At 33.2% G+C, this 25,834-nt stretch overlaps 1 protein-coding gene across 1 annotated transcript in view; it reads right to left on the bottom strand.

The window, feature by feature from the left end:
- NAALADL2 (N-acetylated alpha-linked acidic dipeptidase like 2) overlaps positions 1-25,834 on the bottom strand; it is a 1,375,347-nt gene that overhangs the window by 542,261 nt on the left and 807,252 nt on the right. Inside the window, exon 8 of the mRNA XM_063602605.1 lies at positions 20,109-20,228. Within this exon, the coding sequence (XP_063458675.1) occupies positions 20,109-20,228 (120 nt within the window). The remainder of the gene's footprint in view (positions 1-20,108; positions 20,229-25,834) is intronic.

Raw genomic sequence — 25,834 nt, 5'->3', positions numbered from 1 at the left:
CGTGGTGGCACATGCCTGTAGTCCCAGCTACTTGGGAGGCTGAGGCAGGCAAGAGAATCGTTTGAACCTGGGAGGTGGAGGTTGCAGTGAGCTGAGATCACGCTGCTGCACTCCAGTCTAGCAACAGAGCGAGGCTTCGTCTCAAAAAAAAAAAAAAAAAAAAAATTGGCAAAGCAACAAAAGCCTTTTTAGAGCAAGAATTATTTTTTAATTGTACCACAAAGAGAAATGGCGACCTTCAGAGTTGAATAAACTCGGAAATGGATTGATTAATTCTGTTTAAATAACAGATGAAAAGTACTTTATCATAATTTTTTTTTTACTTCATGATGTTCTTATGTATACTTAGCTTATAGAAATTTTTTTAATAAATGTTAATATTTTCATTAGGGTATAATTTTAATTCAAAATAAGGCCATTTTTTCATGTGGCTATAGTTTTGTAGAAATTCATTGTTTATGACTGAAGAAAAAACATTAAAATGATTTATATGATGAAAGTGCCATGGTGGTGTAACTTCTGGTGGTTAATAAGGTTATGGTCATGAATTTTAGAAAAGGAAATAGTTTTAGGAGTTTTCCTACTATCATTATTATAAAGCTTAAACTTATTATAATTATTATATTAATAATAATAAAATGAGTACTAATTTTTTGTTGGATGCCTGGGTATAGATAGTACTTAGAGTTTTCATGCATTACCCTATTTGTTCTTTGCATTTTAGGGTTAGAAAATGTCAACATTTTATATTGGTTAAATTTTGAGCTCTTACTAATATGCATAAAGACACCATATGGGCAAGAGGTACATATAAGACAAGTGTCCTCAAGATACTTGACTTCCATCTGGCTAAAATTTGTCATAATACAGTCATTTTGTTACAAGGAGACAGTTTACTGCCATCTGCCTGTAAATGGTTGTTAAAAATACACAAATTTCTGATGTCTATGTTGTGAATGTTGCCCCATAAGATACAAAGTGCATGGCCCGCCCAACTACATAAAATGGTCCAGATATGTATAAATGAAAAGGCCATGTGAGATTTTAGTTTTCTGAAAATATGTAAGAAAAAAAAGTCTTGATTAATTTTTAAGAATCTTAAGATCATCCTAAAAACATTAAGAAATTCACTTATTCTATATGAATATATATTCCTTATCAAGCTATTAGGATGGACATTCTTAGAAATTGTCTGGGTTTACTTTTTGTATGTCTTTAATTGGCAAATATCTATTTAAATAAAATTGGAATTGGCCTTTGATTTTCACATTTTATTTCTACCCCCCATTGTACTCTGGCTATCTTATGATACTAGAAAAACTTCTACAGTGCCAACATATCTTTACTACCACCAAAATTCAGAGCTAATTTTAGTCAGTAAAAAGTACCTGAGCACTGAAGAACAATTCAGATAATAAGGTGAAATAATGAGTCAGAAATAGCTGGTGTTTCACATTATACCTCTTACAATTCATGAGTGTTTACTTTGTAGTATCTGTCTTCCTGACAAGTTTTTTTCTCAATTAAGGGAATAACGCCTTTTTGTGAAATATCTTCAAGAGCAGGAAAAGAATAACTATGTCAATAAAATGAAAATATAACTCTAAATATGTAAAAAATACGGGCCCAGTTCACCTACCCTTGCTTGAGACAAAGGGCTTCTGTTATCTTGAAGAGGTAGCTCACCTTCAATTCACTTACTGAACACTTTGTGGAAAATATTATTATATTAATTTTACAAAGGAATAAATGAACTTGTAGGTGAAGTAATTTTCTTAAGGTCATAGGTTGAGCAATGATTAAAGACCCAAAATGACTGACTCCAGAGCCCAAGCCATTGAGCACTAGGTTCCCTTTTCTCACTGGTTAATTCTGATAGGCTGAGCATTCTGAAAGGAAGAAGCAAACTGGGGCATGTTAAAACAAAATAAAGAAGTGCACATAGCTCACTAATGTTTTGAAATTTGACTATTTAGCTGCTGAATAGTTGACTGACATTAAAGTTTGAAATGTAAAAGACTGTCTATGTAATATATATTTATTTTACTGTCAGGTAGTTTTTTGTTGTAATGTGATATGGTTTGTTCAAATCTCACCTTGAATTGTAATAATCCCCACGTGTCGTGAGAGGAAGCCCTTGGGAGGTAATAGTATCATGGACGTGGGGTTTTCCCATGCTGTTCTCATGATAATGAATAAGTCTCATGAGATCTGACTGTTTTATAAAAGGGCAGTTCCCCTGCACACACCTTCTTGCCTGCTGCCACAAAGACGTGTCTTGCTTCCCCTTCGCCATCTGCCTTGATTTTGAGGCCTCCCCAGCCACGTGGAACAGTGAGTCAATTAAACCACTTTTATAAATAAATTACCCAGCCTATTCTTTATTAGCAGTATGAAAACAGATTAATACAAAATTATATGCTATTATTCATATTGTGTGAAACATTTCTACTTAACTGCATTAATCAAAAAACAGTTTACTTAAAACATTGAAAAACAAAGAAATGTCTCTTATTTAAGAAACTTAACGATTTTAATTTGTTAAAAAATTTAAAAACTCTAACAGCAATGCATGTTCTTTTGTAAATTACTTTGAATAAACCAAAATGCAAAAAGGAGAAAATAATAAAAACCACCTATTTATCCATAATAGATGTATATCTAAAACAAAATGTGGTTAAAATATAATTTAACACACACACACACACGCACACACACACACATGCACACACATATTCTTTATGAAATACTCTTACGTTAGGGTTAAAAGAGAATAAATTGTCATTTTTTTTCTATTTCCTTAAACAACAATTTGATTTTTGCAAGTTTTACCTTTTTATTATCTTAAAATTGAAGAATTAAAGTATTTAAGTATTTAATTTCTAGTATTAAATTTAAGAACGTATAATACATAAACTTTGTTGGTAATCTTTACTAAATGAATGAAGAATGGAAGATATTAACATGGAAGGTAACCTAGAGTAGCAATTGAAAAATCCTTGGTATTGGTTTGGAATAAGATATTTTCAGTATAATAGAACACTTTAAAATGAAATACTTATAGAAAGATAAATTACCTTGGTTACTTGCAAATATGCTACCAAATTAATATCTGGTGAATAAGGAAGGTCAATTTGTCATGTCTGTAGGCATATGTGTGGAGATAAATTGTAAGAGAACATAAATACACAAATAACTGCAGCATTCTATGAAACACTTATATTGCAACCTACAATAAGCATTCATGTTCATATATATTCATAAACCTAGAGGCAAATTATAAATAATGTTGCTTCCATGAAACCTAATGTTTTGCAATTAGAAATGAAACATATATTAAAATAATTAAATGGGACTCTAAAATTACATAACCTTGATTTTAAATGGACTAAATATTTAGTACATCAATGAAAAATACTCAAGATTAAATATAAATCGGATTTTGTTCCTTTTATCTTGATTTGTAGTTTATCTGCATGTTATTATTGCCATTAATATGTTATTGCTATATTGCCATAATTATATTTATTTTTGCTACAACTATTTTAATCTTTGATTTTCCCTTCTATTAGAAAAGGTTATACTTAAAAGTAAAATATCAGGTTTCTTACCTTAAGTCAGATAAATAACCCAAGATAACAGATTAAATAACCTACAGCTTCAGGTTTTTGTAGACCCAGAATTATCTCATTTGATATGAGAAATGGGAAGTATATTATATGATTTTCAAATCTTTTCAAATATATTGTCTACATTAAAAAATAATAATTTAAACTATTTTGTGGGATAGAGAGGGCTGTACCTGGGGTGACATATTATAGCATAAGTGAGCCTCTCAAACCTCAATATTTATCTGATGTCAAATGTAGCCGGTTCAATGCATCATACATTTGTGTGATTGAATAAATTGCTTAAAGCAAATTTCACATTAAGATGATAAACATGGCTATTAACAGAAATTAGGGTCTATGGTAATCAGATCCACTAAACCAATTAATCTTAACTCTGTCACAAAGATTCCTTGAGACCTACACAGTCCTCATTTTTAAAATAAAGAATAATACTTACTTCACATAATTTTCTTGGGAGTTTAATACGATAAACTCATTTTCTTAACAAAATACCCCAAAAATTTTCTTTGTTTCTTTTAAATAAATATGCTTGTTAGACAGATGCATTTCTGGAGCAGATTTTTTAAAAACTATAGAATTTGCCATAAGTTAAATGAAAATGTCTAACATCTTCTCTCTTACTGGAATGAATTGAATTAGTCCATCGATGTCTAAAAATGACAAACTCCTTAGTCTCTTAGGTCAAAAAACCATCACTAATATGTGGTACCGTTCTGGGCTTCTTACTTTTTGTTTGGAAGGTTTCTTCTTACCAGGGGCTAACGTGATCTAAAGAGAAGGGTGGATGGCTAGTATGCAACATATACTAAATATACCTAATTAATTTTAAAAGGAATCAGGAAATATTATATAATTCATTAGATATTCTAGAATTTCTAAAAACAGACAGGGACAGCCATCCTTGGAAGTTTTTCCAGTATTTAATCAGTCTCATTTTATAAGATTATTTATGGGTAATCTTAATATACTTTGCACAATTTAAGTGGTGGCTTTTTAATTTAATTTAATTTATTTTGAGACGAAGTCTCAGTCTGTCACCCAGGCAGGAGTGCAGTGGCACGACCTTGGCTCACTGCAACCTCTGCCTCCCCCCGAGTTCAAATGATTGTCCTGTCTCAGTCTCCTGAGTAGCTGGGATTACAGGCATGTGCCACCACACCCGGCGAATTTTTGTATTTTTAGTAGAAATGGGGTTTCACCATCTTGGCCAGGCTGGTCTCGAGCTCCTGACCTCAGGTGATCCGCCCACCTCGGCCTGCCAAAGTGCTGGGATTACAGATGTGAGCCACCACACCCGGCCTAAGTGCCTATTTTATAGCTTTAACTTTTGCAAAGATTGGAAAAGGTCCTAATTTTATAACCCACAAATACTCTTTCATGTGCATGAAGACTGTGCTTGACTTTCTTCTCAGGCTTTTTTTGTAACAGATTTAAAAACTCTCAATTAAATAATTCACGTTTTCCTAATCCATCATTTTTTTTAAATCTATTTCTAAATTTATTCTATCATTTTCAAATAGAGCAAACCAAACCAAACTTGATAATCTACCAATAAACAATGCTTGGGAAAAAATTATTTTTCCACTTTTGTATATCTTTTTCTTTCTCTAAGATTAAATCAGTAACTTTTGTTTTGTTTTTTGATATCCTTATGATTCTCATAGACTTTGCTGCTCTATTGCCAAACTACTCATATCCGCCTGTTACTGTGAAACTTGGTGAAATTCCTCAGGGATTTTGAGACATCAAAGCAGTAAGTAAATGTGCATGCCTATTCATTAAGAACTCCTTTATACATATATGAATTTTTAAAATGTGTTTTAATAAAAATAAATACAGAATGAAAAACTAACCCTTAATCCCAAACATATTTCTTATAGGCCTATTTAGTGCAATAAAATAATCCTGTCATTTTCAATTCATTTACTCACAAACTATTTCTTTTTGTGAGGATTTTGTTGACAGCACAGTAAAATCAGTACTATACTGGAAGAGGTTTACAGAGGCCCAGCAGGCACTTTTCACTTTTTCCATTAAACATTCCATATGCCTCCATCAAGTCATTACAGTATTCCACATATCTGTCAACCTTTGCCAGGCTATCACACACAAGCACGCACCCTAAGACGATTCTTATGAAATATTCATAAACATTTTCAAGTTACAAATTCTTCTCATTCAAGATAAGATTTAATGGCAACATTTTCCCGGAGAAGTTAATGAGAACTCTTTGCTCATAATAAATGAGCTCCGATATACAATTGCCCTATGGTTTCACCAGCACTCTGGTTGGGAACAAGTTCAACAGCAATTCACATTCAGCATTCTTTTGTTTAGGTGCCTGAGGCTATGTCTCCCTGGCTGTCAGTAATCTGATAAAAATATAAAAAATCAGTCAGTTTGGATGAAGAGTGATTTAACTGTAATGACCATATCCAACCTACTAGTTGATTTTTACCATACTCTGCAGGGAGAATATCAAGTGATATTTTTCACCCCTTAAGTCAAGTTGGACTTTGGACAGCTAAATTGGTGAGTCTGAATCCTCTGATTAGTATGCTTGATTGACTAAGGGCAGAAGTGGACTGAAACACTCTCCACATAAATGAGAAATCTTGTCCAAATTGAAAGCATGTATTGTAACCACTCAATCAGCTCCCATGGGGGAAGCAAATAAGCTAAATTAATGCTAAAATGGTTAGAGGCATTTTCAGGCAGTTGTTGGGAATCCTGGCTGCTTTTCCCCCCACATTTATTTATTTTGAAAATTTTTATTTTAAGGATTTTAATAGAAATGAAAAATATAGTATGATAAATTCTCACATATTTATTACCTGACTTCACCAGTTATTAATTTTCTTACATTTCCTTTATCTTTCTCTGTGTATCTCTCTCATTCTGAACCATGTGAAAGTAATCTGAAAACATATTTGTTTGGTAGTAAAGAACCATGATTGAAGGCACAATGGTGCTAATACTGAGAGAAGCTATCTTAAATATTTATTCATAAACACAAATAAATTAACAAACTGCGAGGATCATAAAGAGCCCTAGGTTTGGAATAACAGCACTAGCTCTCTGAAAAATAAATGTACAACATTGGATAAGACATTCAAACTCTCTGAGAAGCAGTTACTTACCATACAGCAGTGACCATCCTACTTACACAGGAATTTTTATGAGGATAAGGAGTGTTTACCTGAGAGTATGTATCTGAAAGTAAACTAGCGTCATACAGACAAAGTCGTGGCTCCGCACAGGTCATTTTGGTCAAGGAATGATCCCGTACACAACAGCGGTCACGTAAGATTATAACGGAGCTGAAATTTTCCTATCAGCAAGTGACATCAGAGTGTCCTAACATTGTAGTGCAACATATTACTTACATGTTTGTGGTGATGCTGCTGTCAACAAACCTACTGCCCTGCCAATTGTATAAAAGTATAGCACATGCAATTATGTACACACTTGATAATAATCAACTATATTAGTGGTTTGTGTATTTACTATACTATATATATTTTTGCTATTTTAGAGTGTACTTCTCCTACTTATATATAAAATAAATTTTGGTCAGGTGCTGTGGCTCACACCTGTAATCTCAGCATTTTGGGAGGCTGAGGGGAATGGATCACTTGAGGCTAGGAGTTCAAGACCAGCCCGGTCAACATGGTGAAATCCCGTCTCTACTGAAAATACAAATATTAGTCAGGCATGGTGGCACACATCTGGAATCCTAGCTACTTGGGAGGCTGAGGCAAGAGGATCGCTTGAACCTGGGAGACAGAGGTTGTAGTGAGCTGAGATCATGCCACTGCATTTCAGCCTGGGTGACAGAGGGAGACTATCTCAAAAAAAAAAAAAATTAAATAGTTAACTGTAAAACAACCTCAAGTCAGATCTTTCAGGAGGCATTTCAGAAGAAGGTATTGTTATCATAGGAGATGACAGCTCCATGCATGTTACTGTCCCTGAAAAACTTCCAGTGGGACAAGACATGGAGGTGGAAGAGAGTGATACTGATCCAGACCCTGTGTAGGCCTTGGCTAATGTGTGTGTGTTTCTTAGTTTTTAACCAAAAAGTTTAAAAAATAAAACAATAAATAAAATTTAAAAATAGAAAAGGACTTCTATAGAACAAGGATATAAACAAAAATATTTTTGTCAAGTGTGCAATGCGTTTTAAGCTAAGTGTTAATTACAAGAGTTGAACAGTTTAAAAAAGTAAAAAGTTCATAAAGTAAAAAAGCTATAGTAACATAAGATTAATTTATTATTAAAAAGAAAAATATTTGTAAACAAATATACTGTAGTCTAATTGTAAAGTGTTTATAAAGTCTACAGTAGTGTTTAATAAGGTCCTAGGCCTTCACATTCACCCACCACTCACTCACTGACACCTAGAGCAACTTCCAGTCCTGCAAGCTCTACTGACGATAAGTGCCCTATACAGGTATACCAGTTTTTGTCTTTTATATCATATTTTTACTGTACTTTTTCTATGTTTAGAGATGTTTAGATACACAGATACTTACTACTACATTATAATTGCCTGCAGTATTCAGCATGGCAATATCTGTATTCTGGGAGCAATAGGCTATACCTTATAGACTAGATACGCAGTAGGCTACACCATCTAAGTTTGTCTAAGTACACTCCATGATACCAGCACAACACCAACAACAACAACGAAATCATCTAATGAGGCATTTCTGAGAATGTATCCCCTTTGTTAAGTGACGCATGCCTGTATTATTCAAGTAACTATGTTTTAAAACACCTTCAGTGAAAGTAGGAACTGTTCCTTACCATGGTTACAAAACAATAACAATATAATAAATGTTTATTGAGCATTTACTAAAGGCTAGGTGATATGAAGACAACACTATCATTATACTGGTTTTACAAGGACAAAATGAAGTCTTAGAATGTTTAAAAAGTTTGACCACTGACTTACAGCAATTAAATAGTAGAGCTGGGACTCAAATCCCATATAATTGTTCAGATTCTCTACTCATGGGATGTGAGGTTGGAAATTCATTTTAAGTATAAACAAATGTGGACATGAAGACCTCTCGTGTACACATGATGCAAATGTACACATGACGACCACTCATGTCAGAACTGTAAAGGATGTCTCTAGGTACCTCTTTTTGCCCCCACTCCCATCACCCCAGATATTATATTCTCACCCATTTTCCAATGTGAAGGATACTAAATTGGTATTATCCTGATATAAACTGTCTTTTTAAAAAGAAAAACTTTAGACAAAATAAATTTAACAGAGTTTATTTGAGCGTAAAAGGATTTATGAGTCAGGCATTACTCAAAACTGAAGAAGGTTTGGGGAGCTCTGAGTTAGCAATGTGAACAGAGGGTTTTTATAAAGCTGAATGCAGAGTTAAAAAAAATTAAATTACTTAATTGGCTACAACTAAGCATTTGCCTTATTTGGGTGTGCTCCTTATTTTTAAACTGGATTGGATCTACATGTTTTATAATCAATTAGAGCACACAATTTATAAAGCCACTCAAAACAAAGGAAAAATCCTACATATTTAGTGATTCATAATAAGATTTTCTTAAAACCACAAGGAAAATACTTTTATACATGTTTTGCCTATAACCTTCTGTAGAAGTCACAGAAAACTTCTCAGTAAGGAAAGATTTGAAATAGCTACAACAATGCTTGCCTGCCTGTTATATTAATAGTATAATGGGAAGAAGGGCCAATTGAATTTTAATTGGTCAATTAGTACACTTTTTTTTTTTTACTAGTTTTACTCTAAAGCTAAGAAAGCTTTGAACTTTTAAAATTTATAAAACCAATCATAAGGTTTGATAATAGCCAAAATGTAAGACAAAGCAAAGTATCAAAGTTGTCCTTTTTAACAGAACAGGAATACAATATTGGATTATATCACAGGTGTTTTAATATCCATAATACCTTCACCAGGTTGTACTATTATTTAATTATAGATATGCTATTATTATTATAAACAAAGAAGGTATATTAAGACAATCATTAATGTGGGTATTGGAAAAATGTTAGGCAAGCATGGCTTGTTGGAACTATAAGAGTTATTTCTGAATTTCATTCTATGACTCATGTTTATATATGACGAAATTTACCCTACAACTTCCTGAAAATTATCTTTGTATAAGAATTATAAAAGAAGTTTAATAGAAGTACTTTATCTACTTATGAAGCCCAAGCACACTAGCTCTTCACTGAATGGTAGGGAATAGTCATTTTAACAAGCTAACAAAGTAATGAGATTTAGATGGAAACAAAAGGGAAATTAGAACTAAATCTTGAAGAATAAATATAACCTTATCTAAAGGATTTTCTGGTGGTTCTTCCTTAATTATGAATATTAGGCAAAATTTAAGTCTTCTATTGTACTATGTATATTTCTAGATTATATAATCTGACCTTTCCTAATTTTTTAATAAAAAATTGATTTAAAATGTAAAATTATTCCAATATTGATTAAAATTTTGTGTTGTATGTTTAAATTTAAATATTAGATGATTAAAATATTTAAATAATTAAGATGTTAGAAGGTTATAATATTCAAGTAACTATGAATATATTAATTTAGGAAAATTCGTAAGATATTTAAAATAAATGAGATTACCGGGTGTATTCTAAAATGCAATATGAGAGAAAATATACAAAATAAAATTACATAGACTTAATGAAATTTTGAAATGCAAATCTAGTAAATAAGAAGTAACTTTTTTACCTGCAATATAAAGGCTTTTTTTAACTGCTCGATATTAAAACTACAAAAGCTTTATTCTTAACTATAATATATATGATCTATACACCTATCCCAATAGTGTTTGCATAAATACAGCAAATATATATTTTCAGTTAAAAAGCAAATTAATGAATATTCATGAGGATAATAAATTAACATATATTAGCAGTGACTTATTAAAATAATATTTTATTGAGTGCATATTGTTTTCAAAGTTCAATTGAAAATATTTTCTGTTTGTATAGATTTAAGTTTTTATAGCCTATTACAGGCTAATTTGTTATAAAAATAAGACATTGATTGATTTCAAAACCATATACGTTGGGCAGTTATAATTTTAATTACAAAAGTTTTAGGGAGAAGTATTTTTTTCCCAAACAGATATTAAATTTTCAATAATGTTTCCTTCCAAAAGTAATTTAATTCTGCCTCCACATATTTTATAGTAACAGATAGTAAAATTCAAACTGCTGCCTAATGCTCCTTAGCAATGTGTTCTTAAGCAAGATACTAATAATAATTAAGCAATATTTATCAAGAGACAGTCAGACAAAAAGAGAAAATGAGCAAGAACTTAGAGCCATATATATAGTGACTAATAATTAGACCTCAAGTTAATTCTTTTAAAACTCTATTGGTATAGAATTAAGGGTTTATTTATTTGTTTGTTTCTTAAGCACCATCTTACCTATGAAATATCAATGCAGAAATGAAAGTAACTATGCTAAATCACAAAGTCAGTTTTAGGATATTGTAAACTGAAATACATAAGAAAACAATGAACTAGAATTTCAATGTCATAACCATTCCGGAAATAAATCTAAGCCTTGAAGTCCTGAGTTTCAACGTAAAACAAACAGAGCAGGGGTTCTACCATTTAGCAAATGACAAAACTTACATTTTGAGTCCATAGAATAGTAACCACTAGGAAAATATAATCCAAGGAGAAAATATAGTTCTTGATAAAACCTTTCCATATGATTAAATTAAATGTCAGCTGACTTTCGATGAATGTTTAGTATGTGCCAGGCATTGTGTTGAGTACTTACATGTATTATATTATTTCAATTATTTTTCACAACTTTATGATGTAGGCTATTACACGATATTCACAATTTTGTGATATGGTTTTTGGGAACCATACTTGATATCTCAACTTTGGAAAATAAATTAAAATGTGTATTAGAATAAAACTATTCTATAAATGTAATATAGTTCTAATTTTTAAAAATATTGTTTTTCTAATATTATATAATTTCATCACCTTAATAAAAAGTATATGCATAAAAATAAACACTGAAGGATGTAAAAATCTAAAGCATGTACCATCTTATGACATTATTTATATTTCTCCATAATTTAAAGTCAAGTTATATTTATTTTTAACATTAATTTATTCATTTATTTATATCTGTTTTATTCCACAAAAACAATTTGAAGACTTCAGTTTTTTTTCTGTTTAACTAAAAGATCAAATTACGCTACAAAGCACCAACACAATCCTTAGTGCTGAATAACACAAAGGTGCAATCTTGAGAGACTAATACTTTGTCTGTAATGGATTTATTAAATAAGTATATTATTATCTTCAGTTTAGGTTTGCATGTTTGAGTGAGATGTCACACTTCTCCATCATTAAATTCATGCCCTTTCTCTTTAGAACCTCATACAGCTATTAAGGGCTTCATATATAATATTTAATATTTATTAAGAATTTATCATGCATGCATTTTCAGATTTAATCTTCACACAACCTTATGAATTGAGAGTATTTTTGTCATCAATGTAGAGATTTTGAAAACCAAAAAATAAAAAGTAAGAAAAAACTTGTGTGACTTTAGTGGGGTTCAGTAATAATTCTATGATCACATAACTATGAAGTAGAAGAGCTTGAAATTGAGCTCGTTTCTCCCATTCTTGCATCCTGCAATGCTGTGTTTCACTATTTAAAATGAGTTACAAGTTGAGCAGATAGCAGTACAGAAGATTGGAAGGGCTGTGAAGCTATCAACAGGAGGAAAAATGGACATTTTAAACCAGATACAGAGGAAGAGGGAAAAGCTGAAATGTGAAAGAAGAGGTCAGTATTACCACAAAGCACCACAGCAGATATCTATATTGATAAGCCCAAGTAATTGCCCAACAGTTTAGACCAAAATATGTCTAGAGCTTACTGTTTCAAATTTTAGAGTACTATATAATATATATATATAAATATTTCTGAAACATGGGTAGTTTTAGGGGGCGAACTGTATAGAAGGGATTAGCTGCTGTTTCTTTCCCTTCCTCCCTTCTTTTCTTCATCTGTCCATCACTGTTTTCTCTCTCTCTTCCTTGCTATTTTACTTTGCTTAATTTATAACATTTAATTAGGAAAAACAAGATGCTCAGCACCTTTATTTAATATTGTTAACTTTGTATATATACATGGGGATTATGAATGCTAACTATATTACAATAAGAAATATGCGAAAATCAACCTTCTGATACATGATGCCATTTGCTATGATGTCGTAATTTTCAAATGGTTCAAAAGTATAATTAAATTATATTTTCATGTAGGCAAAACACATGCATGACTTCTAAATTATGCATTCAATTCTTGACAGACTTTGAAGATTTGTAGACACACTTTTATTTGGTTTTAAGCCATGGAAAATACTTTAAAAACAGGAATAGAAGTTGAAACATTCAGTTATTCTTGCTCTAAATTTACTTTTTTAAAGTTTGATTGCTAAATTGCAGAATAATGACACAGTCTTAAGTCTTTATATTATAACCCATGTTTGAAGTTGTATCTCAACAAAAAATACCTTTTGTAGATACAGTAATATTTGGTTTAAACCATTTAAAAATAATTTACTTCCATCATTGGAAAACAGAAAGTAGTCTGATTTGAAAACAGCAGCAGATTTAGCTTTCAAAACATTAAACTATTACTTTCCAATTTTGTATTCTAGTGCTGACCATGTTGTCCATGACAAATGGAGCAGCTCTGGAGTCTTAGAATCATAAAAGATGGAGACATTTTTTTTTTTTTTTTTGCAGTTACTTCTGAGAATTAGGTAAGAAGTGCCTTATTAAATTATTCAGTGAACAAGCATGTTATTTTAAAGTACCAAGATAGTGTTTGCTTTTTATTTTTGTTCATAAAATGTCTTCAAAAGTTGTCTTAATAAAAAAAGAGGCAAGTTTGCCTTCCTATACAGATCATATGTAAAAACATCATTTGTGACACTGAATTAAAGATTTGTTTTCATGTAAAATATTCATAGAATGTCACTTAAAGAGATTTCTTCAGTTCATTCATACCAGGGAAAATTATGATGTATCAAAAGCTTCAATAGGAAAGGTGTCTTTCTCTTCTTTCCTATCTTTTTGGCCCCACTGCCTCATTACATTAGGCCATATCAGTGCTCATACATACAGCTCATACACACACACACACACACACACACTCACACAACATGAATATTTTATCTGTTAAATATTGATTTCCTTTTTTGTGCCCATTGCATTAGGCACCCTATATCTTTAAGGCTAACTAATTAAATGCATCTACAGATTTTATTTTTGGGAAACAAAAAATAGAGTTCCACCAACTTCTACCGCAAGAAAAGTAGAGCAAATGTTGGTTTGTAATAATTAGAATAAATAAAACAATATTCTTTTGACTGCATTTATCATTTGGATTGAACAAATGTTCTTAAGGGAAACAAAAAGGAAACTAGAATAAATGAAACTTTTAGTTCAGCAAATATCACAAGTATGCAAATGCTTCATGTAAAATAAGTTATCAAAATGTAATATTTCTCAGCATTAACTTTAGCTGCCAAAACTAGAGGATTTCTTATTGATCTTCCCATTGTCCATTCATTAACTATTGATTGTAAATCACCAATATATATAAATATTTTCTCACTAAACCTCTAACTCAATATTTTTAATGTAATTATTTTCTGGATTCAGTTGTGTTTGAAATTCAGAGTGTCAAGTCTGCTTTTCTTTAAATAATGCTACTCCTCCCTAATTTGCAAGAAGCAATTTACTTGAAAGTACAAACAAATACCAATTCTCCTTTCCTATCTCTCATTTTCCTCCAGGCTCTTTCCAAAGGCTTGTCTGTCTAGGCATGCTTTATGGACTTAAGCAGTGCTGAAGTTATACACTGGCCCAATAAGGGACAACAATATGTAGATGTCAAGTCACATATCTAAAAGCCATTTGCTTATACTAGTTTCTATTTATATTAAAATATAAATCTTATCTGATGAATACACAAAAATGTTTCATTTGTAGGAAACTACAAAATCATTTGGATGTCTGGCCCTTTAAAATTGTCATTATAAGGATAAAAAAGTATATAAGAATAATGAAAAAACCAGCTAATATTGACTAATATCTTAGTATATTACAGAAAGTACTAGGTAGTGATGTATATTACTGCATTTATAAAAAAAGCAATAGAGTTTTTGGATTTTTTGTGTAATTTAATTATGCACAAATGGATAATTAATCAAGATATATATTCATCTGTAATTTCACTGCACACAAAATTAGCTTCTACAGGAAAGGGGGTTGATATGTACTGTGGATTTAGACAACAGCCCAACCTCCATGTTTCAGAGGGATTTACTTGATTTCTAGTTGTCTTGTAGTACACAGTAACTTTTTGTTATTATTGCTTCTGGTAGAAATGACCCTAAGTAGAAAGTCAAATGCTTTTATTGAATTTTATAAAATTAATTTCCATACTAGAGTGCTATTCTGCAGTTTGGGATTTTGTGAGGGTCTCAGTATCTGTTTTACTATGTGTCAGGTTGTCACTGAGAAAAATGTGAGTACATTGTGACAAATTAATGTTGTCTAAAAGTTTACATATCTAAAGCACTCTCCCAAAAAATAAACTGTTATAAATACGTAGCTAAAATGAACCTAAAGCCTTTCCGCTAAGGCTTCAGCTTAAGGAAACTAGCACAACTATAACTGGGGAACTTGGTTGACGCTTTTTCTGCAGCAAGATGTGGATTTCACAGCACATATCAGAAAGCCATTTGCAGTTCATAGTTCCTACCCTGCAATGTTGGGATTTTCTCATCAATCTCTTCCTAGAGATTAAATTACATACATTCTTAGTATTTATGATCAAACCAATCAGATCTCCTCCTTCATGACTGCAGATTATTTTTCTCCTCATTTCAAGAGATAATCTAATAATTTAATATCATAATTATGCTTCCCCTTTGCCCTCCCTAGCTCGGATGTAGAGATTCCCTCCCAAATTCATTTTTAAACGCTGATTTAGTAACTACTGCACAGCCAAAATAAAATGAACTTCTCTTTACTCATTCAGCTGCATGTTCCCAGACAAAATGTTCATTTAGAATCATGACTAACTGTTGATTCATAAAGAAGTCTGTTGGTTTTCTGCCTTTTTCAACCCAGCTGAATTACATTTTACCTCATTTCTGAATTTTAGCTCCAGAATATATTTGATGGACAGTTGAAGCAAATTGGGCCATAATCATGCTGCATAACTATGTTTAATACATGCTTCCTTTTTCTTACCAATGGAACGTATATTGAAAGATACAGCAGCAATGAGTTCCCCCAAATCTCTGGGACAATCCACAGAAAACAGAAGAGATGGCTAGAATGGAAATTACAGGGTGGCAGAGAGGACATCCTATCTCCTCTTTCTAGAAGACAATGCCAAGTTTGTGGCAAGGCTCTGTCTCAAGGGGCATTCTACACAGAAATTTTTGTTAAATTTATTTAATAGGCCTAGAAGGAAAATTATCAGGGAAAATGATATCAGGATCTTTATAACTGTGCCCTATTCCAGATAAACCACTAACTCACTACTTTGTAAATATGGTCAAAGGGTTTTATAATGTAAATATTATCTGCAGCAAATACAAAGAAACTTGCTTTGTTTTAATCCATCATATACTGGTCCAGATTTTCAGTATTTGACCTCTGAGCACAGTTAGAATTTTTTTTTTTTAATGGAGTTTCATTCTGTCACCCAGGCTGGAGTGCAGTGGTGAAATCCTGGCTCACTACAACCTCCACCTCCCGGGTTCAAGCGATGCTCGTGCCTCAGTCTCCCAAGTAGCTGGCATTATAGGTGCGCACCACCACACCCAGCTAATTTTTGAATTTTTGGTAGAGACAGGGTTTTGCCATATTGGCCAGGCTGGTCTTGAACTCCTGGGCTTACGTGATCCAAAGGTGCTGGCATTACAGGTGTGAGCCACCATGACCGGCCGGGTTAGAAAAAAAATTATAATTGCTATATTTTAACCTGAATTTTCAAAAGCTTGTTTCTGTATACAAAATAAATACACAACAATTATAGAACATTTAGAAATGCAAAATATAATGGAAAAGTAGAAATTATCCATAATTCTATCTAACCAGTTATATAATTGGCCCCTACCACACACATTTTTGTCACTGGTAGGTTGAACAAGAAAAATTCATGTAATGTACCAAAAGCAATAGAACTTTCTTTCCCATTACTCTTTTAAAAGTATCTCTAGAGGTTCATTTTTCCTGAAACACCTACATAAAAAGTTGGACTGTCCCACTATTCCTCTGACTATTGTTAATAATAAAAGTCCTATAATTGATTTGAGTTAGCAGAGTCTTAAATAAGTAATTAGGTTTCCTAGTCTCATCATCATCAAAATTCTACTCTTGATTTAAAATTGTATCTTCTTGCCCCTCCACCAGCTCAGGTCTGCTTTTGGGGAAAGGGGTGTGGTCTGTTATTTCCTTCCCAATGTATTAACTATACTCTTACCTATCTGTTGTTGGAGAAGGCTTAGAAATTAGAGGTTCAGTGGGTAGGATTTTTCTTATGTTACTGTGCTTGTCCTATGGAAGCTTCACACGTTCTGGGGCTCACAGATGTTTAAAGCTGCCTTTGGATCTCGTGGGCATTTGTGAATTAACTGAAGCAGTACCTACTGCAATTTACTTGATGTAGACAAATGCCGCTTTAATCTGGCTGGTCACTGCCTAATGAGTCACCATTACAAGTGGCAATTTCAGTACAGGCATGAAGGCAGACCACACTGGCTCTCTGTCACATGTGCTTATGACTGACCCATGGGAAACACATGCATATTTATTTTTCTGCCCCCTACTCATGGGATGCAGGCCAATGTCAACACAGATAATTTATTTTTGTATTTATTTATTAAATGCTGGCTGGTCACTGCCTAATGAGTCACCATTACAAGTGGCAATTTCAGTACAGGCGTGAAGGCAGACCACACTGGCTCTCTGTCACATGTGCTTATGACTGACCCATGGGAAACGCATGCATATTTATTTTTCTGCCCCCTACGCATGGGATGCAGGCCAATGTCAACACAGATAATTTATTTTTGTATTTATTTATTAAACGCTTAGTAAACCCATCTCTTACCTTTAGGCTTCTCAGGTAAATCAGACACCATTCTATCATGTCCCCCACATTGCAGGGGACATACATTAAGCCCTCCATGTGGTTCCATTGAAGCCCCAGTCACCAGGCATGCAGCTGAACTTATCATAAATCTCTCCAAAATTCCTGTTCATAAAATCCTCTCCCCACAATCTCCAAACCTTTTCTATCTCAGATATGAGTGATAGGTTTAATAGTCTAACCTATTTTACATTATTTCCTTTGAAATATTGATGCTTGGTAGCTAACTTTGAAATGTTCACGTTTCTTTATCATGGAATCCTAGTTAAAAATTCTAATTTAGCCTCTTAATTATCTATCTATTGATGTATTCTAGCTCCCACCACTCCACCCCACACAGGCAAGTATACATACACATTCAAGACGGGATCTGAAATGAGACTGCCTGGGTTGAAAGCCTGATTGTTTCTTTTTTTTTTTTTTTTTTTTTGGTGGTGGGGAGGGGGGGGACGGAGTCTCGCCCTCTGTTGCCCAGGCTGGAGTGCAGTGGCGTGATCTCGGCTCATTGCAAGTTCCGCCTCCCGGGTTCAAGCGATTCTTTTGCCTCAGCCTCCCAAGTAGCTGGGACTACAGGCGCCCGCCACCACGCCTGGCTAATTTTTTGTATTTTTAGTAGAGACAGGGTTTCACCATGTTGGCCAGGATGGTCTCAATCTCCTGACCTCGTGATCTGCCCACCTCGGCCTCCAGAAGTGCTGGGATTACAGGCGTGAGACACCGCGCCTGGCCCGATTGTTTCATTTAACTAGCTCTTTGTCTTTGAGCCAGTCACTTTTTCTTTTTGTGTCTTACTCCATTTACAATCTGAAGATAATAATAGTCCCTACCTCAACAATATGATTATTTTGAAGATTAATATAATACATTTTTTAAAGGCTTAGAAAATTATCTAGCACATGTCATTAATAATGTTACCTTCATAGGCAATAATAAAATCATTAGTATTATAATTATTATAAATGTTCTCTTGATCTCTTTTTTGATTTATGAGGATTTTTACATGTCATTAAATATTCTCCTTTACATCAAATTGTTATAGCATATTCAGAAAATCTGTATAAAGGCAGCATGATTTTAAAATACTAAATTGGATGTATATATCATTTCTAATATTTTGTCACATCATTGGTCATTATTATGTTTATCACCTCTGTGTGCCCCCCCACCCTGACCCCAACCTTAGAATACATTGATTGAACAGGAAATTCTGGGTCAAAATATGATTATTTTAAGGCATTTAATACATATTAAAAATTATCCAGCAAAAATTTAGTATCACTGCATATTCTGTTTTCAAGAGTATCTTAAAATTCTGGCCCATCTAATCTACTATTAAACACTGATTTAAGGATAAGAGTATTATTGGAAGATAATAAAAAAAACAGACATAGGATGTTCTCTAGTTTCCTAATAGAGTGTGCCAAGAGATTCCTGGAAATGTTTTTGGACCTGGGAGTTAGCAAAGCTCATTTAAGGTTGAATGAGGAGAAATCCAATATATCTTCAGAAGCAGAGAGTTTTGCTGACATAACTACACTAATCTTTTTTTAAAAAAATAGAAAAAGGAAATGAAGCGAGAATGAGCAGTAGTGGCTGTCTATTGTGCTGGTTCATCATCAGAAACTTAGATTGAGCTGCTTTAATTACGTAAGTGTATCTGTGGATGAGTGTTAATAAACTTCCATTCAAATAAAATAAATCAAAATTCTGCTACTGTTAGCATAGTATATTTTAATTAAAATCCTGATCACAGTTAGTAACTGTAGCTATATAGTTGACAAAATAATCACTAAAGGGTGTAAATCATCTAGATACTTGTCTAACATAGAGAACATGATAATTAGTCCATTTGATAATAGATTAGAAGTTTCACATATGTCATAAGATGAACACACGGTGGTTCTCATTTTTTACTATTCCAGATAGGTACCATTATGAAGAGTATGCCAATTTTATTAAGGTCCCACAAACTCAGTGTTACCTGACTTAAGGTATTTTCTCTCTAAAGAAATAAGGGTATAAATATATTGTTCTTAAATATCTTAAATTAAAAGGTTCTCATGTGGAAAAGCCATCTTTCTGTGACACTCTCTGCCTCTCTTTCTTCCTCTCCCCTTCTCTCTCTCACACACCTATATGCACACACACACTCCACACTCACAAAAGCATATAATTCCAACAAAACAAGGCAAAATATTGACCAAACCACTGAATAACATTCACTGGACCAACCTTATAAAGCAGTGGCCATTTTCCTAATTTCAGGAGTGCGATCTGATTTGTTACATTTTTTATTTTCCTAATCCTTTTTAAATCATCTGCCATTCCATAACTCACATCGATGACTTCAGCCTGAAAGAGGAGAAAAAACAAAGAAAAATAAAGCCTCAGAGGAAGAAGTATAGCCAATTGTCCATTTAGTATAACAAAATTATTCATCATAATTTGAAATGTTCAATATAGAATTAATTATATCTCTTACCCTGTCCCAATTACCATAAACATGACCTTTCTATTTCTATCAAGGTACAGCAATTCTTCTGGGCACTAGAGAAAATGTGTGAGTCATTTTTGCTTTGCTCTCTCTCTCTTCTAAAAAATTACAAACACAGTTCATTCTTCTAACAGACATTTGGAATATTCTACATTCATGTTTCTGGAATATGAGCCATTTTACAAAACATTGAAAGATTAATTTCCTTAAGGTTCAACAGCAATTATATAATTCTCAGGCTTGAAAGAAAATTCAAAGGTTTTCTATTGCTATCCAAATTAAGTGCAATGTCCTCACTTGCATGGTCATCCTGAACAGCTGCTCATGATGCTCCGTTCAACATTGTGCAATAGCCAGCTGTGAATGACAAATCCTTGAGTCGTGCAGAATACAACCTGTTCAACCACATGTGGCAGTCAAGCAACCCAGGACTTTAGAACATGGCCCCAAATTATCATTTCTGTCACATTTCCCACTACTCACCTAGAGTTACATTTCACCTCAATGTTACCCATTTTTATAAGTCCTCTGTGTTAATGCAAAAAAGAAAAAATCTCATGCCTTTTTGGAGATTTCAATAAAAACCTTCTCTTGTAGTGAATCCTTTCCTTCTCCTTAAAAAGCACTGAACTGCAGATTCATATATTCCTATGAGCCAAGATGATTGATTTTAGCTTTACTCTCTGTAATATCTATTTATTATTAAAACAATAGTTGTTATGCTTTCCAATGATTATATTATAATGTAAATCTGCTATTTCAAATTATAGCATATATCCACAGAGAGGCTGATTAAAAAAGAAAACAGTCATGGCAAATCATGAAAAAAATAAAGATGGAGAATCCAGATCACCAGCTTTCCATCCTTCTCGATTGAAACTAATGCACTTCAACAAGTTTTATACGTAATACTTCCATAAAAGATTCATCTGAAGAAAGAGCATTGTTTCTATAGGAACATATGAATACCTCCAAGAGATCTGTAAATCTGTTAGAGAAAACATTTCTGCCATGAAATATTTATTTAGCCATCACATTCATCTGTATCTGTAAAAACTCTATGAATACATTAACGTTCATTTCAAATGTCACCTACCTGATGAATTTTATTTATCTGTTGCCCAAATATGGCCTCTCTCTACTTTGGCTCCCAGAGTAATCTGTTTTTGCCTCTCTTAAGGCCCTCACTAGACATGTCTGCCAGTTCCAGTTTCCAATACAGGGAAATTCCTTGGTGAAGAGCCCATTACCTACCCATACTCGCCCAGGTGTCCAGCATAGGCTATGGACTCAGTAGGGTTGAATCAAAATGATTATAGCTCATACAATATCTCTAAAAAGTTAAGCTGTACTTTCAAATGGATTTGTCAGGGAAATTTAATTGTTAAAAACACTTCTGTCAGAATGATTTTCATTATAATTTTATTCCTATTAAAATGATTAAATCAGTGCCTTTAATACATTTTTTAGTTGGCTGATACCATTACCATATAAATAACTGTTGATATATGATTTTAAAAGTCTGATTAAGTAAATGATCACATAATATTAATGATTACATTGCAAAAGTGAGAAAAATTTCTATTTTTCATTTGATTTCTAAGCTACCTACTAATTATTTGTGATTCACTGACAGCGTCTTATAATAAGGCTATTACTCAATTGGTAATGTAAATGAACTTTTTTTATATGTAGCAGAGGTCAAGGAAAACCTTACTTGTTTTGGAGGATATAGATCAGATTGTGTATACAGGCATACATCAGAGATTGCAAGTTCAGTTCCATACTACCACAGTAAAGCAAATATTGCAATAAAGTGAATCACACAGATTTTGGGTTTTTCCGATACATATAATAGTTATGTTCACAATATTGTAGTCTATTAAGTGTGCAATAGCATTATGTCTAAAACAAATTATCATATCTTAATTTAAAAATACTTTATTGATCTGAGCGTTCAGTACATTTTTATATTTTTGCTAGTGAAAGGTCTTGCCTCAATGTTGGTGGCTGCTAACTGATCAGGGTCACAGTTGCTAAAGGTTAGGGTGGCTTTGGTAATTTCTTAAAATAAGACAAAAGTGAAGTTTGCCACATCAACTGACTCTTCCTTTCATAAAATATTTCTCTGTATCTCTCATGACATGCTGTTTGATAGCATTTTACCCAAAATAGAACTTCTTTAAAATTGGTGTCAATTATCTCAAAAACCCTATTGCTGCTTTAATTAACTCAGTTTATGTAGTATTCTAAATCCTTTGTTGTCATTTCAACAATGTTCCCGGGAATTGGAAAGATAGAGTCTAGAAGTAGATTCCACCTCAAAAAACCACTTTCTTTATTCATCCATAAGAAATAACTCTTTATCCGTTCAAGTTTCATCATGACATTGCAACAATTTAGTCACATCTTCAGGTTCAACTTCAAATTCTAGTTTCCTTGCTATTTCCATCACCTCTGCAGTTACCTCCTTAAAATCTTGAACCCCTCAAACTCATCTATAAGGGTTGAAACCAATTTCTTTCAAACTCCCGTTAATGCTGATATTTTAACCTGCTCTCATGAATCACAAATGTGGCTAATGGCATTTAGAATGGTGTATCCTTTCCAGAAAGTTTTCTATGTACTTTCTCAGATTTATCAGTGGAAACACTATCTGGGGAAGCTACAATCTTACATATATATTTCTTAAATAATAAGATTTGAACGTTGAAATTACTCTATAATCTAAGGGCTGTAGAATGGATGTTGTGTTAGTAGCTTTGAAAACAACATGAACCTCCTGTACATCACCATCAGAGCTCTTGGGTGACCAGGTACATTGTCAAAGAGCAATAATATTTTGAAAGGAATCTTTTTTTCAGAGCAGTAGGTCTCAACAGTGAGGTTGAATATTTTTATTCAGTAGTCCATGTGTGAACATATTTGCTGTTATCTAGTCTTTGTTGTTCCATTTCTAAAGCACAGAAGGGTAGGCTTAGCATAATTCTTAAGGACCCTATCATTTTTAGAATGGTAAATGAGCACTGGCTTCAACTTTAAGTCACCAGCAGCATTACATCCTAACGAGAGTCAGCCTTACCTTTGGAGCTTGGAAGCCTGGCCTAGCCTTCTTCTCTCTAGCTATGAATGTATTAGATGACATCTTCTTCCAACCTAAGGCTGTTTTGTCTACACAGAAAATCTCTTGTTTAGTGTAGCCACTTTCATTAGTACCTTAACTAGGTCTTACAGGTAACTCGCTGTTGCTTCTATATTAGAACATGCTGATTCACCCTGTACTTTTATGTCATGGAGATAGCTTCTTTTCTCAAACCTCATGGATCAACCCCTGTTAACTTCAAACTTCTGCAGCTTCCTCATCTCTCGCAGCTTTCACACAACTGAAAAGAGTTAGGGGCTTGCTCTGGATTAGGCTTTGGCTAAATAAAATGTTGTGGTTTGTTTGATCTTCTATCCTGATCACTCAAACTTTCTCCATATCAGCAATAGGGCTGTTTTGCTCTCGAATTATTCTTGTGTTCACTAGAGTAGCATTTTAATTGCTTCCAAGAACTTTTCCTTAGCATTCACAACTTGGCTGTTTGACACAAGGGACCTAGCTTGTGACCTATCTTGGCTTTTGACCTGCCTTCCTTACTAAGCTTAATCATTTCTTCTTATTGAAAGTGAGAGACATGTAACTCTTCCTTTCACTTAGAGGCCATTGTAGGATTCTTAATTGGTTTCATTTCAATATTGTTTTGTTTCAGGGAATAGGGAGGCCCAGGAGAGGGAGGCCCAGGAGAGGGAGGGAGATGGCAAATGGTGGTGGGTAGAGCAGTCAGAATTCAATAATATTTATTGAGTCAGTTTGCTGTCTTATATGGGTGCATTTCCTGGTGCCTCAAAATAATAACAATGGACAATGGTAACATCTGAGATTACTGATCACAGATAACCCTAACACATATAACCATAATGAAAAAGATTGGAATATTGCAGGAATTATCAAAAAGTGACATAGAGATGTGAGCTGAGCACAGGTGCTGAAAAAATGGTACCAACAGACTTGCTAAATGCAGGGTTGCCGTGACCTTCAAATTGTTGAAAACACAGTATCTGTGAAGCACCCTAAGGTGAAACACAATAAATCCAGATATGCCTGTATAACAGAAAGGTATGACAGGTACAAAAATACAAATTCTTCAAAAGACATTTACAATATTGGAACATATCAATAGGCTGAGTCAACAATTTTAATTAAATAGCTCTTCAACTCATCTTCTCTAAATAGTACATGTTAATAAATCAAAGTGTTTTAGAATGTAAGAGGATTTGTAGTTTTTCCCACAAAAAATAGTTCTAAATACAGACAACGTTGTATCAATTTATTTTGGCTTATGCATTAAAAATCAATAATTACAGAAGTCTCAATGTTTTGATGGATTTGCAGGCAATAATAAAAATGTATCCATTGCCTTCAAAGCAAGCCTTAAAACTAGATCCTTTTTGAAAGTCTTTTCTTAGACTTTCAAGCAAACTGAACATCACAGCTGCAGGAAAGCACATTGAATTTTTCTGAGGCACAAATCAATATACAATGATATGATAAAATGCCAAGTCATTTTTTCCACATATTCTTGTTGCTACAATGAACCTCTTCTTTCCGCATTTATTCTGTCACACTAGAAAACTGTTCACTCAACTAGTTGGGGTACTATGTTAACTTACGACCAAATACCAATGATTAAGACACATCTTACTGGTCTCTATGGGAAATGTCAAATGAGCAGAAATCTAGTTACTTAAGCTATCCATTCTGTGAGTACCACAGTTTTTCTAATGAAAAGGAAGTCTAAGGACTGCCTTGGCACATAAGAGAGAGTAATTGAGACGTGCAACTTAGTTCCTGTTTTACATTTTATTTTACCAGAGAGAAATATTTAAAAGTCTACACGTTAATTTTTAATTCAGATTCTATACATTCATTTTTATAACCAAGAACAAGGAACTAAACACAACAGCAACAATTGAAAAGGAAATAAAAGATCTTATTCTATGTTAAAAAAGGAATCAAAGTTTTGGGATGACGACAAAGAGTGGTGGGCCACATACACAGAGCTGTGACAAAGATTTCCACACTTTAAAAAGTTAATTTTTTAAAGTGGCATTCTATATATCAGTGGTTCTATGGTTTTTAGTTTGAGTGCCATAGATCACAAACATTTTAAAATAAAAACCCCGTTTTTATAGAAATCTCATTTCCCTCATCTGGCTCCTCTGGAAACCAAATCAGATAGGTTGCCCTCTTCTTTTTATGGGTGCCATAAAGCGTTAAATACATCACTTAGACAAAGATGTTGTGTATCAACGGCATGCTAACAGGGACCCTATGTTATAATGAAGAAATGTACTATTACACAGATCAAGCTTCAGACTTGTAAAACAGATGTAACTAAGAAAAAGAAAACATTTAGTGAGC

This window comes from Pan paniscus, chromosome 2 (genome assembly GCF_029289425.2).
Source record: "Pan paniscus chromosome 2, NHGRI_mPanPan1-v2.0_pri, whole genome shotgun sequence".
Lineage (NCBI taxonomy): Eukaryota > Metazoa > Chordata > Mammalia > Primates > Hominidae > Pan > Pan paniscus.
The sequence above is the reverse complement of the archived record's forward strand: the minus strand, read 5'-3'. Positions and strand labels throughout refer to the sequence as shown.